At 40.4% G+C, this 18129-nt stretch overlaps 1 protein-coding gene across 4 annotated transcripts in view; it reads left to right on the plus strand.

Annotated features, from left to right (window-relative positions):
- The window catches only part of ABCD4 (ATP binding cassette subfamily D member 4), a 64220-nt gene that overhangs the window by 31774 nt on the left and 14317 nt on the right, over positions 1 to 18129 (plus strand). For 3 of the 4 annotated variants that reach the window (XM_043989905.1, XM_043989908.1, XM_043989909.1), the window contains 3 exons: positions 867 to 943; positions 4905 to 5020; positions 5157 to 5695. In XM_043989905.1, coding sequence (XP_043845840.1) covers positions 867 to 943; positions 4905 to 5020; positions 5157 to 5225 — 262 coding nt within the window. In that variant the 3' untranslated portion in view covers positions 5226 to 5695. Of the gene's footprint in view, positions 1 to 866; positions 944 to 4904; positions 5021 to 5156; positions 5696 to 18129 lie in introns of those variants that run through there. The other variant, XM_043989907.1, reaches the window with a different exon arrangement.

Consider the following 18129-nt stretch of genomic DNA (forward strand, 5'->3'; position numbering starts at 1 on the left):
TGTTTCCTTTATTACACATGCCAGTTCTGAGAACTTTCCTAATCACAGGACATCTAGAGCCCAGGATCTAAAAGCTGATAAAAAATATTCTTGGACTATGTCAAATTACCTTCAGGCTATTAACTCCTATGTGGGCCTACACAGCATGATGTTTCCCCAAACAACATAATTTTGCAATAAAATTGTATATGTTATAGCTACACATTACCTTAATATTGTGAAATCCCTCTCTTTCATCATTTGACTAACTGACCATTGACAATGGTATTCCCATGAAAATAAATACCCAGGTGTGTGCCTATCTCATCTAACTTCAACTTTTTTTGGAACTCGGTTTTTGCCTTTTTTTTTTTTTGGTGAGGCAATTGAGGTTAAGTGACTTGCCCAGGGTCACACAGCTAGTAAGTGTTAAGGGTCTGAGGCCGGATTTGAACTCAAGTCCTCCTGAATCCAGGGCCGGTGCTCTATCCACTGCACCACCTAGCTGCCCCTGGAACTCGGTTTTTTGTTTTTTTTAAGTGAGGCAGTTGGGGTTAAGTGACTTGCCAGGGTCACACAGCTAGTAAGTGTTAAGTGTCTGAGGCCGGATTTGAACTCAGGTCCTCCTGAATCCAGGGCCGGTGCTCTATTCACTGCGCCACCTAGCTGCTCCATGGAACTTGTTTTTAACATTAGGACACGTGGGCCTGAAATGGCTGGGCCCACTCAACCCCCAGGTTTCATTCAAGGTGGGGAAACAGGCTCCTTTGCAAAAGTGAGACCACTAGGGTAGTCTCTGAAGTCATCTCTTGGATGCCTATAATGAAGAGAAGGAAAATGTTTGATTTTTCTCCTTTAGCTCCATCTGTCATCTTTCTACTCCTCAGGTATGATGTTTTGTCTCCGGGAGAGATGCAGAGACTCTCTTTTGCGCGACTATTCTATTTGCAACCTAAATATGCAGGTAAGAAATAACCCCCAGCAGAAGTGGCAGCAGATTGTGTACCTATGTAGTTTGTGTATGTTTCTGCGTATCCTCGAGTATGACCCATGTCCTATGGTTGGAAACAGCATCTCTCTTCAATATCTCTCACCTCCAGACGATGAGAAGTAAGACCCAAGGCCCTTTCGTAGGCTTCGGCTCCCATGGTAGTATTTGGTTTTCTTTGTTTATTTGTTTGTTTGTTTGTTTCTTTCTCTGTTTCTTTCTTTTTTCTGATGCAATTGTGGTTAAGTGACTTACCCAGGGTCACACAACTAGTGTCACGTGTCTACGGTTGGATTTGAACTCAGGTCCTCCTGAATCCAGGGCCCGTGCTTTATCCACCGTGCAACGTAGCTGCCCCAGTATTTGGTTTTCTTGGAGAAGCTCTGAACATTTTGTAAATTCAGCCTTGTTATCTTTATATTGTTTGTAACAGCCAGAGCTGGAGAGAATGGGGGACAAATGTCAAACCCTCAAAGTGGGCAAGGGTTTTCATTCCAGGCAGCTACATCCAAGGAGGGCACCGGGGCACTCCCAGTGGGACAATACAAAGGGTACAACAATTTTAGCATCATAGAATTTTAAAACTGGCAGAGCAACCTGAGAAGAATCATCTGGTCAAATCCTCACATTATATGGATGAGGAAGCTGTCAAAAGAAAGATAAAAGGTCTAAGTGCCCAGCAGTGGCACAATCCAAATCCTTTGACATGGAATAGCTTCCCTCGGGGTGGTACCTATTACTGGATTGTGCTTTTCCAGTGCTTGGACCTTGGGGGCTCTTAAGAAGACTTTAAGGCTTAATATAGTCTTGTCACTGACTGAAAAATACCTAGAAACAGTCCTGATTCCCAGTCTTTTGTCACTGACCTCAGCCTGTACTTCTTTTTATCATCAAACACAAATATCCAGTATGGGGTTTTTTGTTTATAGGTTGTTTTTATTTTAAAGTTATCTTTCTTATTTTATTTCTTATTTCATTGTATTAATTATTTAATATATTATATATAAAGATACACACTCTATGTAAACTCATAGAGTATAATATATTATTATTTGTTAACTTTAACTGGGTACTCATCTTTACCCTTTCTACAAGGTCCTACATCCTAGCATACAGGTGATGCAGTCAGTAGAGTTCTCTTGGAGTTGGGAGAGACTGAACTAAGGATTCCATTGGCATTCCTTCTAGTGAAGCTGATCTGTTAGCCTCCCGTATTCCAAACCTTTTTCCTCCTGGAATTATGATCCTTCATTCAATCAGAAACAGGATTGGCCAAATAACAGTCAACTGTGGGTACTTGAGGTCAGATGACGTCAATCAATGATAAGGGAACTGGGAAGTAGGGGAGAAATCCAGAAAGGAACCATTTTCTTCGTTAAAACATGGCGTAGGTAATCCTACCATCTCTTCATCTAGGGTTCATTCTTATTTACCTCATAGGGTTGTTTTGAGGAAAATGTATTTAGGGGGTTTTTTTGTGTGTTTTTTTGTTTTTGTTTTTTTGTGGGGCAATGAGGGTTAAGTGACTTTGACCCAGAATCACACAGCTAGTAAGTGTCAAGAGTCTGAGGCCAGATTTGAACTTGGGTCCTCCTGAATCCAGGGCTGGTGCTTTATTCACTGTGCCAGCTAGTTGCCCTTGGAAAATGGTTTTAAAAAACCAAACATGTTACTGTCTTGATTGTTAATATCGTATATTGATATCAACATATAATATATGTTTATATAAAAATATTTATTATATAGATATTAATAGGTTATGCTTCTATATAAAGATGTAGTTTGTATCATATATGAAATATATGGAATATGCAAATATATTCCATTTAAATATTTTATTAACATAACATGTTATATGTTTATATAGAAATATTTATTATATAGGTATTAATAGTTTCTGCTTCTTTATAGATATCTAGGTAAATATATTTATATTAAGTATATGGAATATGCTTATATATTCCATAGACATATAACTAAAATTATTCATATAAATATATTCTACATTATATATCAGTATTTCATATAATATATAATCAATATGTTCAAATATAAATTTTAAAATAATATATTTATTCAATATATTAAAAATATATAAATATATCCCTCTTCCCCTTCCCTACCTAGTGAGCCATCTCTTGTACCATTAATAAGAAAGAGAAGAAGCAGGTCAGCAAATCTAACTGTTCAGCTAAGTCTGATAGTATATATTATTTTTGCACACCCATAATCCTCTCCCTTTGCAAAGAGGGGAGGGAAGGGCATTTAGCTTTTCTTCTACAGAGCTAAGCTTGATCATTATAATAAAAAAAACATCCAGTTGCATTTTTGTTGTTGTTGTTCTTGTCATTTACATTTTGAAGCTATTTTGTATTTTGTTGTCCAGGTTCTGCTTATAGTAGCAGGTAGCTCAGTGGAAAGAATGTTGGTCCTGAGTCAGGAAGATCTGGGTTCAAATTCTGTCTCAGACACTGACTAACTATGTGACTCTGGGGAAGTCTCATCCTCAGTTTCCTCATAAAGGATAACAAAAGCACCTACCTCACAGAGGATCAAATGAGAGAACATATGTAAAGAAAGCACGTGGAAAACCCCAAAGCACTTTATAAATGCTGCCTGTTATTACTGTTATTCATGCTTTATAAAAGCCTTCCCATGTTTTTTTGAATTTTTGAGGAGAATACCTTGTAAACCTCTAAGTACTATATATTTTTTTAAATCTATTTTCTTTCTTTCTTTCTTTTTCTTTTTTTTTTGGCAGGGCAATGAGGGTTAAGTTACTTGCTCAGGGTCACACACAGTTGGTAAGTGTCAAGTGTCTTGAGGCCGGCTTTGAACTCAGATCCTCCTGGATCCAGGGCTGGTGCTTTATCCACTGTGCCACCTAGCTGCCCCCTTAAATCTATTTTTATTTCTATCTTTTGTTTTTATGTCACCTAGATTTTCCCTTGTATCCCTCTTCTTTCTTCTTCTGGAAAATCATCCCTTATTACAACAACAACAAAAGAAAAAAATGAAGGAACAGGAAGGAAGAGAAAAAAAAATCAGCAAAAACAATCCAAAAATAAACCTGGTGTTATGATGCAATGTACCACATTCGTGGAGTTTCCCAATCCCTTCCATTTCTGCAGAAGAGCCAGGGGAAGGCCACCACCTAGCTGCCCCTGCAAATCTTAAAGTAATATATACAAGATAGCTATTATCAGGGCAGCTAGGTGGCGCAGTGGATAAAGTACTGGCCCTGGAGTCAGGAATACCTGAGTTCAAATCCAGCCTCAGACACTTAACACTTACTAGCTGTATGACCCTGGGCAAGTCACTTAACCCCAATTGCCTCACTTTAAAAAAAAAAAAAGATAGCTATTATCATTAGGAAATCAAACACTAGACCTGAAGTCAGGAGATTCAACTGCAAATTTCATCTCACTTACTAGCCATGCGATCCTGGGTAAGTTATTAAATCACTGCCTACCTCAGGTACATCATTGGCAAAATGGGGATTGTTGTGAGAGTCAAATGACAAATTTGTAAAGAGCTTTGCAAACCTTAAAGCACTATTATGAATTATATCATTATGATTATTATTAATATGAACTATTATTGCCTACCTATGACATGGATAGTATGGGAAGGAAATGTGCGTTTGTTAAGTGCTTACTCTGCTAAATACTTTACAAAAAATATGTCATTTGATCCTCACAATAACCCTCAGAGGTCGATACTGTTATTATCCCCATTTTGCAGTAGAAGAAATTGAGGCAAACAGAGGTTAAGTGACTTGTCCAGAGTCACACAGCTAATAGGTAACTGAGTCCAGATTTTAACTCAGGTCTTCCTGCCTCCAGGACCAGGGCCCTATTTACTGCACCGGTTAGCCTTTGGTGTAAGAGAAGGATTGTAGTCTTGAATTCTTGATTTCTTCCCGTTTCCCCTTCAGTTTTGGATGAGGCCACAAGTGCTCTGACCGAAGAGGTGGAGAGTGAGCTGTACCGAATCTGCCAACAACTGGGCATGACGCTTATCAGCGTGGGCCATCGACAGAGTTTAGAAAAGGTGAGAGGTCAGGCGATGGAGTGGGAGGAAGGGGTGGCCAGACAGGGCCAGTAGACAGGGTGGAAGCCTGTCTAAGATACGGTCTCAGTAGTGGTGGTGGTGGTGGTGGTGGTGGTGGTGTCTGTTTTTTTTGTAGTTCCATTCTTCAGTTTTGAAACTTTGTGGAGGAGGAAAATGGGAACTAACCCTCACCAAAGAAGAATAAAGCAGCCGCAGAGTTGAGCAACTTCAGGAAAGAACCAAACCCTGAATAGGTTGTTTATCCAGAAGTGACCAGGAGAACTGATTGAATAAGATAGGACTAAGCCCTTGTCTAGACTTCCTGTGGATTGAAAGTGTCTGCTGCTGCCAGAATCTTTAGTTGGTGCTCAGTCCCTACCTCCAGCGCCTTGTGGGGGAAATCCCCCAATCTCAGCCAGCACCTTGTACCCTTGAAATGCTTAGCTGTACAAGTACCTGACATCATGTTTGCTAAAGAAACCACTTCCAGATTCTTGTACACAGGGCTTCTCCAAGAGCACTGAACTGGGCCTTTCTTGGCTCTGCCATTGACTAGGTCCAGTCTGATTTTAAACAAGGACCTCAGATTCCTCATCTGTAAAATCAAAGGGTTTGATTAGATAGGGGGAGGGAAAGAGAGGGAAGGGAATAAACATGTATATAGCACCTACTATGTGCCAGATACTGTGCTAGGTGCTTTTTACAAATATTATCTCTTCTGAGCCTTAAAACAGTCCTGTGAAGGGGCAGCTAGGTGGCACAGTGGATAAAGCACCGGCCCTGGATTCAGGAGTACCTGAGTTCAAATCCGACCTCAGACACTTGACACTTATTAGCTGTGTGACCCTGGGCAAGTCACTTAACCCCCATTGCCCCGCAAAAAAAAAAAAACAAAAACAAAAAAACCTGTGAGCTAAACAGAGTTAAGTTTATGATTATGAAGTAAAAACTAAACTATAAAAAAAAACCCAATCCTGTGAGGTAGGTGCTATTATTATTCTCATTTTACAGTTGAGGAAACTGGAAAACAGAGGCTTAAGGGACTTGCTCAGGGTCACATCGCTAGTTAAAGACTGAGGCTAGATCTGAACTTGGGTCTTTCTGATTCCAGGCCTGGATTCTAAGCACTGCGACACTGTCTACACTTCCCAGATCACTGGAATAGTCCGGAAATGGGAATTAACTAGGTGGTGACTTAAAGTTTTAAATGTTCAATCTTTAACTCTTTACTTTAATCTTACAACCACTTAAAATTTCAACTCGTTTCTTTTAAACTTACTCATATAATTGTTATAAAATGTAAAATTCCAAGCCTAAAAGTTTTCTTAAGGTGGTTCTCTTCAGAATTTTGACAGTCAGTCTTTAATGAACAATAAAAGTGGGACTTTGTATGGGAGAGAGTAGGGGCCTTTTTGTGAGATATTATCTCTTGGGGATTACAGTCTTAAACTCCATTAGGTCCTGGGTTAGAAATGACCCTCATTTTGTTTTTTTGTTTTGTTTTGTTTTGTTTTGTTTTGTTTTGTTTTAGTGAGGCAATTGGGGTTAAGTGACTTGCCCAGGGTCACACAGCTAGTAAGTGTTAAGTGTCTAAGGCCGGATTTGAACTCAGGTACTCCTGACTCCAGGGCCAGTGCTCTATCCACTGTGCCAACTAGCTGCCCCATGACCCTCATTTTGAAGGGGTGCTATGAGTGGTTGTGGACTGAGGAAGACTCCTGCCTTCTAAGCATCCATTTTCTCAGGTGGTCCACTGAGACCAAAAGAACGAAACTGAGGAACACTGCAATGTTCTATCACAAGCCAGGTGAATCCCCATTTTAACTTAGACAATGTGTTTTGCACATGACTTGAAGAATTTGAAATTTCTCCTTCTCTTTGCTCACCCAGACTCTTAACTTCATTCAGATTTTAATCGTCTTTTGCTGGGACAGTTGTTTTGTTTTGTTTTTTTAAATTATGGACCTGACAAATGCCAACAAACAATACAAAGAGGTCGTATGTATGAGAAACTGTGAATCACCATTACAGCTTTATGACTATTTCTTTTTTTAAAACGTATTAAATTTTACATGAGTGTACCTTGCTTGTCTGTGTCCCTCTTCTGAACTTTTACCTGATCTCTTCTGTGTGTGTGTGTGTTTTCCTGAGGCAGTTGGGGTTAAGTGACTTGCCCAGGGTAACACAGCTAGTAAATGTTAAGTGTCTGAGGTCGGATTTGAACTCAGGTCCTCCTGAATCCAGGGCCGGTGCTCTATCCACTGCGCCACCTAGCTGCCCCTTCTGTGTGTTTTTAAATATTTCGTTGACAATCTTTTCTTTTTGCATCTCTATCCTTCCCTTCCCACACAAAGCCTTCTGTTAGAACAAATAAGTATAACCCAGCAAATTCAATCCATACTTAACTGCATTGGAAAATGTCTTATTCAGAAACCACAGTCCTTTACCTCTCTGCCAGAAGGTAGGAGGTCACTGCGCTGATCCAACTTCATAAGTCTTGCAAACATTTCTTTACTTTGTGTACATCGCCTGAATGATTTCAGTAGCTTTGTGTGTGTGTATAAATAGTATTTTATTTTTTTCCAATTACATGTAAAGATAGTTTTCAACATTCATTTTTATAAGATTTTGAATTCCAAATTTTTCTCCCTCCTTCCCAAGACAGCAAGCAATCTGATATAGGTTTTACATGTTCAATCATGTTAAACATATTTCCACATTAGTCATGTTGTGAAAGGAGAAATAGAACAAAAGGGCAAAACCACAAAAACAACAAAAAAGTAAAAATATGATCTGCATTCAGACTCCATAATTCTTTCTTTGACTATGGAAAGCGTTTTCCTTCATGAGTCTTGGTATTGTCTTGGATCATTGTATTGCCAAAGAGCTAAGTCTAGCATGGTTGATCATCACACAGTGTTGCTGTTACTGTGTATAATGTTCTCCTGGTTCTGCTCACTTCACTCAGCATCAGTTTATGGAAATCTTTCCCAATTTCTCTGAAATCCACTTGCTCATCATTTCTTATAGCATAGTACTATTCCATTTATTCATTCATTCATATACCATAACTTGTTCAGCCATTCACCAATTGATGGGCATCCCCTCAATTTCCAATTCTTCGCCATCACAAAAAGAGCTGAATAGACTATAAAAATTAAAGTTTTATTGATATTTTTATATTTATTGATACATTGTTACCACTTCCCAATGACTCTCCCCTGTAAGAACAATAATAATAAAGCAGTACAATTATAAAATGGTACAATTAAGCCAAACAAATCAACATGATGCCTCATACAACACCTATAATTGACCAGCTCTCTTCTCAGAGGAGTCATTTAATCTCCAATACCAGCTTTCTGCAGTATACATTGTTCATCACATCAGCCAGACTTCTGTCGGCTTTGATTCGGACCGAGGTCTCTCCTGATTCGCCATCTTTTCACCAAACCGTTATTTCCAATTCATTCTGTCACCATTGACACACAAATAAAGTCACTTTCCTGCTGAGAAATCTGCCTCTTGGAATCCTTAGCTTCAAAGCACAGTTCAGGTGCTCCCTCCTAACTCTTTTTTTTTGTTTTTTTTGTTTTGTTTTTTTTGTTTTTTTTTTTTGTAGGCAATGGGGGTTAAGTGACTTGCCCAGGGTCACACAGCTAGTAAGTGTCAAGTGTCCGAGGCCGGATCTGAACCCAGGTACTCCTGAATCCAGGGCCGGTGCTTCAACCACTGCTCCATCTAGCTGCCCCCTAACTCTTAAATTAATACTTTGGATATGCTTTCTATCTCCTTATCCCTGTTTGTGTTGAAACTGCTCCTGGTGCACAGGTGATGTTATCTGGAGTCCTGTGGAAACACACCCATGTTTGCAGTACATGCTGACACAGTTTATGGGCTTGCAGTAGTCAATAGGGCAGCCAGGTGTTTCTAAGAGAGAAAATAAATTTATGCAAGTAATCGTCACCGTTGGTAATTTTTTTAGACGCCTGAAAATAGCGAGGGAAGTAGCCTAGCTTTAATTGACCCAAGTTGCCTATTAATAAGATACTTTGTACTGAATCAGACCCATTGGCCCACATAGCTCAGGACTGCTGATCGGCATTTCTTTGTGTTTCACGCATAGAACTGTTTCAGTTTTGTCTTTGAATCTCCAGCTATGTGCCTTCAACATAGCTGCATGAATGGAGTTGAATTGACCGGGAGTTCCAATGGAAACTTTACCCCAATTTTTCATTGAAATATTGACCTTCATCTATTCCATGGTATGTGTAATTAAGTCAAGAATGTCCCAATCTGGACCTGTTACAATCAGTTAAACCCAAGAATTAGCTCTGATCCAAGGACAAAAGGTTTCTTAGTCTTTTTTTTTTTTTTTTTTACGGGGCAATGGGGGTTAAGTGACTTGCCCAGAGTCACACAGCTAGTAAGTGTCAAGTGTCTGAGGTCAGATTTGAACTCAGGTACTCCTGACTCCAGGGTCGGTCCTCTATCCACTGCGCCACCTAGCTGCCCCCTTAGTCTTTCCATACTATTTCATCAAACATGGAAAAACCAACGCCAAAAACCCTACCACTCTCCTTTCAGAATGAGTAGGAATAAAAGAAACCTTTTGTCCTTCAGTTGTTTCCTCTAACTGTGGTCACAGGGCTCCCTGGATTTTACATTTGGTCTCTCTTCCTGCCACTGTATGTCAAAACAGAATCTCATTCAGAGAGAACCACTAACTAGGCCCAACTCTGTCTCCCAATTGGTACTACCCTCTCCTCCCCTGTGGAACCCACACCTGCTTGCTGAACTCTTGACCAAAAAGATCAGAGAACAAGCAAAGATTCTCAGAATAGCTAATGTGTTTCTGGATCTTCACCCTCCCATTTAAATCCTTCTTTGTGTCCCATCAAGGAAGCTAATGATTTAATCTGTCTGAGTTCTGCAGGTAAACTAGGCAAAAGTATAAGTTCCTCATGACTAGCCACATATGCCTTGTCTCTGTTCCTTTCTCCCCAATAAAAATGCCAACCAGAAACCTCAACTCTCCCATTTTTTTTTTTTTGCAGGGCAATGGGGGTTAAGTGACTTGCCCAGGATCACACAGTTAGTAAGTGTCAAGTGTCTGAGGCCAGATTTGAACTAAGGTCCTCCTGAATCCAGAGCTGGTGCTTTATCCACTGCACCACCTAGCTGCCCCCAACTCTCCCATTTTTTAATAAGCCATGGCTAAGTGCAAAGGCCTAGGTTCCAGTCTCACTCTATCTATGTGACTCTTTGTGCCTGACAGCTGAGGTTTGAAAAGGAACTCAATAGTTATCTAAACTAAGCCATATTTGAAAAGGAATCCCTATTTATGCTTTTTTGTTTGTGGGGTAATGAGGGTTAAGTGACTTGCCCAGGGTCACACAGCTAGTAAGTGTCAAATGTCTGAGGCTGGATTTGAACTTAGGTACTCCTGAATCCAGGGCCAGTACTTTATCCACTGCATCACCTAGCTGCCTCCCCTATTTATACTTATAAGGAATCTCTAGCAAGTGCTCATCCAGCTTCTTCTCAACCTTCAATGAGGAGGGGCTCCGCCACCTGGCAAGATAGTCCATTCCACTTATGAATTGATCTAATTGGATTTTTTCCCCTTTGTGTTAAGCCTAGCTTCATTTTCTCTCTCTCTCTCTTTTTTTTTTTTTTAGTGAGGCAATTGGGGTTAAGTGACTTGCCCAGGGTCACACAGCTAGTAAGTGTTAAGTGTCTGAGGCCGGATTTGAACTCAGGTACTCCTGACTCCAGGGCTGGTGCTCTATCCACTGCGCCATCTAGCTGCCCCTACTTCATTTTCTCTTTACAATTTTCACCCATTGTTCCTAGTTCTGTCTCCTGGGGTTAAACAGAATAAATCGAATCCCTTTTACAGTCCTTCAGATTCTTGAGACAACCAACATGTCCCCCCTGAGCCTTCTCTTCAACACTAAGCATCCCCTGTTCCTAGGACATATCTACCACGTTATGGAGTCAGCAAACTGTGGCCCAAATGCCAAATATGCCCTGCCAATTTTATTTTATTTTATTATTTTTTTTTTTAGTGAGGCAATTGGGGTTAAGTGACTTGCCCAGGGTCACACAGCTAGTAAGTGTTGTCTGAGACCGAATTTGAACTCAGGTACTCCTGACTCCAGGGTTGGTGCTCTATCCACTGTGCCACCTAGCTGTCCCCCAATTTTATTTTAAAATGTAAAAAACATTCTTAGCTTACTGGCTATACAAAAGAAAGTAGTTGGCCAGATTTGGCCCAGGGACCATTATTTACCTATGGTCCTAAGTTATAGATGTGTTGGGATTTAAGTGGCAGAAGAAGTTAAGTGGTGGAAGAACTTTTTATTTAGTCGTCCACACTTCCCTTCTTTGTGTAATAAGTACTAGTGAGTTTTTTTAATTTAAATTAAATTTTAAAAAAAATAATAGTACCGGGGCAGCTAGGTGGCATAGTGGATAAAGCACTGGCCTTGGAATTCAGGAGTACCCAGAGTACCCAAGTTCAAATCCAGCCTCAGACACTTGACACTTAACTAGTTGTGTGACCCTGGGCAAGTCACTTAACCCTCATTTCCCTGCAAAAATTAAAAAAAAAAATAATAGTACCACTGAGTCTTACCTCACCTCTTACCTTCCATGTCAGTGCTAATTGATGCTGAAACCAATGACAGTGCTTGCTTTCTTACTGAGCTAAGTTGTGAAAATATTTTACTCCAATATCTTTTCTTCATTACTATTATTCTTTACTATTGTTAAACAAAATCCCTCTCACTCCCCACACCAAACAAATAAATGTCAACTACTGGGTTGCTTTATAAACATGTCCCAGCTAGTCCTTTCACATGGCTTTGTTTCTGCTGGTGCCCAGGTGATGTTATCTGGGGTTCTGTGGAAACACATCTATGTTTGCAGCACATACTGACAAGAGTCTGGGCTTGCAGTAGTCAATAGGGCATCCAGATATTTCTTTTTCTTTTCTTTTTTTTTTTGCAGGGCAATGAGGGTTAAGTGACTTGCCCAGGGTCACACAGCTACTTAAGTGTCAAGTGTCTGAGGCTGGATTTGAACTCAGGTCCTCCTGAATCCAAGGCCAGTGCTTTATCCACTGTACCATCTAGCTGCCCCCGCATCCAGGTATTTCTAAGCGAGAGAAAAATTTTATGCAAGTAGAATCATCACCATTGCTAAAATTCCTAGACCCCTGAGAATAGGTAGGGAAGTAGCCTAGCTTTAATTGACACAAGTTGCATATTAGGAAGGTACTTTGTTCTGAATCAGACCCATTGGCCCACATAGCTCAGGACTGCTTATTGGCATTTATTCGTGTTTCCTAAATAAACTTTTTTTTGGCCAATTTTTCTGTCTAGTTAACAAGGTGCCACACTGGATAGAGTGCTGGAGTCAGGAAAACCTGAGTGCAAATATAGCCTCAGACACTAGTTTTGTGACCTTGAGTAAGTCCCCTAACTTTTGTCTGCCTCAGTTTCCTCAACTTTGAGATGAGGATAATGATAGTACCTACCTCAAAGGGTTGTTGTGAAGATTCATGTTGCTGTTGTTCAATTGTTTCAATTGTGTCTGACTCTTTGTGATCCCATTGGAGTTTTATTGGCAAAAATACTGGAGTGGGGGCAGCTAGATGGCGCAGTGGATAGAGCACCGGCCCTGGAGTCAGGAGTACCTGAGTTCAAATCCGGCCTCAGACACTTAACACTTGCTAGTTGTGTGACCCTGGGCAAGTCACTTAACCCCAATTGCCTCACTAAAAAAAAAAGAAAAAGAAAAAAAATACTGGAGTGGTTTGCTATTTCCTTCTCCACCTCATTTTACAGATGAGGAAACAGGCAAAGAGTGTTAAGTGATTTGCCCAGGGTCACACAGTGAGTAAGTGTCTGAGGCCAAATTTGAACTCAGGTCTTCTGACTCTAGGCCCAGTGCTCTATCCACTGTGCCATCTAGCTGCCTTTGAAGATAAATAATTATAAAACACTTTAGCACAGTGCTTATCACATAGTAGGTGCTTAGTAAATCCTTGTTCCCCCTTCTTCACTTAATTTAACTTTAATTTTTAAATTAATATTTCCCCAAACAGCCATAGTTTCTTCTAGCTTAAAATCTTTGAACATATTATATATAGACATATGTGTGAATATGATGTATATATGTCTTACTCCTACATAGTGTTTATAAATATATAGATATAGATATATGGCTTTAAACTTAACACTTTGGAAATTGCCAGGAAAGGACTGAAGTGATCCCTCTTCTGGGCTATATACAAATGCCAGCTTTGTTAAGGTCCCTAAGTACTTCAGTGACAAGGCCATCATTTCTGTACTTTAAACCAGTTTATGTGCAGAATTATCAGATATTCTGGGAATGACCCAGTTTTTAAATATAATCTTACCTAGTCTAGTATCTCCCCTTTTCACATGGCTGCCAAAATAATATACCTAAAGAATAGGTTTGATCATGCTACCACCCTGCTCAATAACCCCTAGTGGCTCCCTATTACCCCTATAATGAAATACAAACTTCTCAATCATTGAAAACTGGAGAAAACCAAGAATCTCATCATCATGCAGACTGACCCAGCTTTGGATATTCAAGACCTACTTAGTATCCACAGGCTCCCCTGTGATTGGACGGCTGGTGACCAGAGTACTAAACTCCTCCCCAAACCTCCCTTTATAGAGGCTTCAGAATTGTTCAGGTAACTTCATTTCCCATCAGCAGCTTTGCTTGGTTTCAGCTGAATCCTGGTGGCCCCCTCCCCTTTTCAGTTTTCTTTTTATTCATTGTCTTCCCTTTTAGACTGTAAGCTCCTTGAGGGCATGGACTGGGTTTTTCTTTTTCTTATTTGTATTCCCAGTACTTGGCACTTAGGGACAGCTAGGTGGCAGAGTGGATAAAGCACCAGCCCTGGAGTCATAAGGATCTGAGTTCAAATCTTACCCCAGACACTTACTAGCTGTGTGACCCTGGGTGAGTCACTTAACCCCACTTGCTTTAAACTTATGGAGCCATCGTCTTGATCTATATCTTGCCATTGGACCCAGATGGCTCTGAAGGAGAGAGAGGTTGGTGACCTAGCACAGCCCTCCCTCACTTAAATCCAATTCACTGCAAGTCATGACATTTGTCTGCGATCCTCTTTGATTCCCAGTGCTCGACACTTAGTAGGTACTTAATAAATGTTTAATGACTGTTGACAAAATCATAGTTGAGAAGGCCCTTAGAAGTCAATTAGTCCAATCTACCCTCACATCTCTCCAAAGTGGTCATTTAGTTTCTTGATGGAATGGCTCCAAGAACGGGGAAGTCACAGCTTGGAAAAGTAGCCCCTTCTATTTGCTCACAGATCTGATTGTTGGGAATTTTTTTAATCAGTTAGAAAACCTGACTCCTGGTAACATCCACTCGATGATGCATTCCCTCAGCAGAACAGATCAGAATTTGTTCAAGACCCATTTCCAGTGGGAGATCAATGTCAGAGGGAAAAGCCTGAATCCTTGTTTCTCTGTTCTATCAGCAGGGCAAGTCAAACTACCTAAATGTAAACTTTCATTCTGCATTACACATACACACCTAGTCAGACAATGCAAAAAGACTAACCAAACAAACAAAAAATCCAACCTGAAACAAACAAAAATCCTCCACCCTGTCATTGTTTTCCTAAACAGATAGTTTGCTAAGAAAATTGCTGTTGCCATCACTCCTGGAGACTTCTGAAGACTCAGGTTGGGGCAAGTTAACAATCTTTAACCTATGTAAAGAGATACCAAAGATGATAAGAGATAATCTACCAGAAAAAGAAAAAGAAAAAAAAGAAAAGCTAGACAGGTCAAAGTTCCCTTTTACCCAGTCAGATCCACAGGCTTGGCAAGCCTGCAGCTCCTTTCTTTGCCTCTGAATTACAAGGACTGACTCACTAGTAGAGACACAGGTCCCTTCAGGATAGAATTATAAAACTTTATAGCAGGAAGCAACTTCAGAGATCATCCAGGGGTTCTTAACCTTTTTTTTTTGTTTTTTTGGTCATGAATCCCTTTGCCAATTGGTGAAGCCTATTGACTCTTTCTCAGATTAATGTTCTTAAATGCATACAAATAAAATACATAGAATGTATGCATTCAAATCAAATCAACAAATACCTACTAGAAAGGCAAAAAATAATCCCTCCTTTCAAGAAGCTCTAAGTCTAATGGGAGAGACAACATGCAAACAGCTAAGTGCAAACAAGATACACGTGGGGTAAATTGGGGTCTCAGAGGGAAGGCAGTAAGAGCAAGGAGGCCTGAGAAAGGCTTAAAGTGGGACTTTAGGTGAGACTTGAGGGAAGTCAGGAGGCAGAAGTGAGGAAGTAGGACATTCCAGGTATGGGGAACAGCCAAAGAGAATGCCCAAGTTGGGAGATGGTGTCTTGTTCAAGGAAGTGCAAGGAGGCTTGGTATGTAAAGTATAAGGAGACTGGAAGCTGGGAAGAGCAGACAGATTATGAAGGGGCTTTGAAAGTCAGAGAATTTGGGGCAGCTAGGTGGCGCAGTGGATAAAGCACCGACCCTGGAGTCAGGAGGACCTGAGTTCAAATGTGACACTTGACACTTACTAGCTGTGTGACCCTGGGCAAGTCACTTAACCCCAATTGCCTAATGGAAAAGAAAGTCAGAGGATTTTATATTTCACCATGGAGGTGATAAGAAGCCATTAGTTTACTGAGTGGGGGTAGAGGAAAGGGTTAGACATGAACTTTAGACAGCTGGGTGGAGCATGGACTGTTAATGAAGAGAGATTTAAGGCACAGAGACCCATTGGCAGGCCATTGTCATAGTTCAGATCTGAGGGGATGAGGGCCTGCACAGGGTGGTGGCAGTGTCAGAGGAGAGAAGGGGGGGTATATAGGAAAGATGTTACCAAAGAAGAATCAATGGGACTTGGGAACTAATTGGATTTGGGATAAGAAGCCCTTAGGGGTCACCTAGGTGGGTCAATGGATAGAGCACTATCAGGAAGACCTGAATTCAAATCTGACCTCAGATACTCACTAGCTATGTGACCTTGGGCAAGTCACTTAACCCTGTTTACCTTAATCCACTGGAGAAGGAAATGGCAAACTACTCCAGTACCTTTGCCAAGAAAACCCCATGGACAATATGGTCCACAAGGTCACAAAGTCTGATGTGACTGAACAACTCAACAACAAATAAGAACCCCTGTTCTATTCCAAAGGATTTATGATAAAAAATGCTCTCCACCTCCAGAAAAAAGAACTGATGAAGTCTGAATGCCAATTGAAGCATATTTTTTAAACTTTATCATTATTGGGTTTTCGTAGTGGTGCTGGTGGTGTTTTGATCTTCATTTTCTTTTGCAACATTAGCTAATATAAAAATATTTTGCATGACTGCACATGTATAATTTATTTCAAATTTCTTACCTTCTCAAGGAACATGGAGAAGAAGGGAATGAATTTGGAACTCAAAATTGTAAAAACAAATGTTAAAAACTTTGTTTATATGCAATTGAGAAAAAATAAAATAAAAATATATTAAATACGTGAAAGTTTTTTAAAAAGAACCCCTGATCTAGAACAACCCCCTCATTTTACAGATCCTGGAAAAGAAGTCCAGAGGGATTAAGGGACAGGCTCAATCACATGGGTAGTTGCAGAGACTTGCCTCTTGGTTGAATATTTAATCAGCACTGTCCTGATAGGGGAAGAGGTCACGTGTATTTTTTTTTATATGTCTTATTGATATTCTTTTGACTCGATTGTCACTTTTCAGAGTCCTTCCTCCTGCTCACTGAACCCTCCCTTGTAACAATTACAGATCAGCAAGACCAATGAACACATTGGCTTTGTCTGACTATTCATGCCTTATTCTTATATCTTTAGGCAGGAATTGTCCATACTGTATGGCTCCCAACAAGACAGCCACAAACAAACAAACAAACAAACAAACAAACCGTGGATGACAGATGGGGATGTGGGATTTTAAATGACACAGATGCCCCAAGAGTGGTAGGGGTAATATGGTCCTTCCAGATTATTCTGAGGAGTTTTTCCTTTGGTGTTCTGAACTTAGGTTACTTAGGAGGAAAGGAAAGAAGAAACAGGAACAGGGTCATGATTCTTAAACTAGTAGAATCGCAACATCAGAGTCAGAAGGAACCTCAGATTTCATCAGGTTGACCCCCTATTCTCCCCCTCCCCCTTTTTTTGGGTAGGGCAATGAGGACTTGCCCAGCGTCACACAGCTAGTAAGTGTCAAGTGTCTGAGGCTGGACTTGAACTCAGGTCCTCCTGAATCCAGAGCTGGTGCTTTATCTACTGTGCTACCTAGCTGCCCTGACCCCTTCTTTTTTTTACAAATGACTGAACTGAGGTTCATAATGGCTAAGTTACTTACTTAAGGTCACACACATAGGAAGTGTCAGAGAGAAAATTTGAATCCAAGTGAGTACCAGAATCTTTGAATATTTTCTAGTTTTTAAAAAATAACCATACATCAAAAAAAAAAAAATAACCAACCCAAAACCCTCGGGCAAGTTTGCAAGTTTGAGCCACTGGGGCTTTCAAAAGTTAGAATTTCTATCAGATCTTAGTGAAATATCCTTCTTGAGACTTCCTTAAGTTTTCCTTAAGACTTCTTAAGTCTCAAAACTTTGGAATTGGTTCCAGATAAAATATAGGACACACAGTCAAGTCTTAGAAAGGTACCAGCAAGGATTATTTAAGAAGTTTCAAGAGAGACTGACAATGGACTCATAAACACACACACACACACACACACACACACACACACACACACACACACACACACACACGGGTCCTAAGCCAGAAACACAGCCAGGAGGGCTAACAACAAATCTCTTGATCTGGACTGAGGCTATTGGTGATGCTAAGATTTGGTTCAGTGAGGTTCTCACCAATCTCAGCTGCTTCTCCTGGTGTAAGGTAGACCAGATAGTCCTGTTTTTATCAGAATCCCTGCCCACATTCCCTTCTTCACCTGACATTCTATAGAAAGCTCAACCTGTATCAATTATATCCATCCCTGTTATCTTTGAGGTCCTGCATTAATAGC

The sequence above is a fragment of the Dromiciops gliroides genome, chromosome 2 (assembly GCF_019393635.1).
Source record: "Dromiciops gliroides isolate mDroGli1 chromosome 2, mDroGli1.pri, whole genome shotgun sequence".
Lineage (NCBI taxonomy): Eukaryota > Metazoa > Chordata > Mammalia > Microbiotheria > Microbiotheriidae > Dromiciops > Dromiciops gliroides.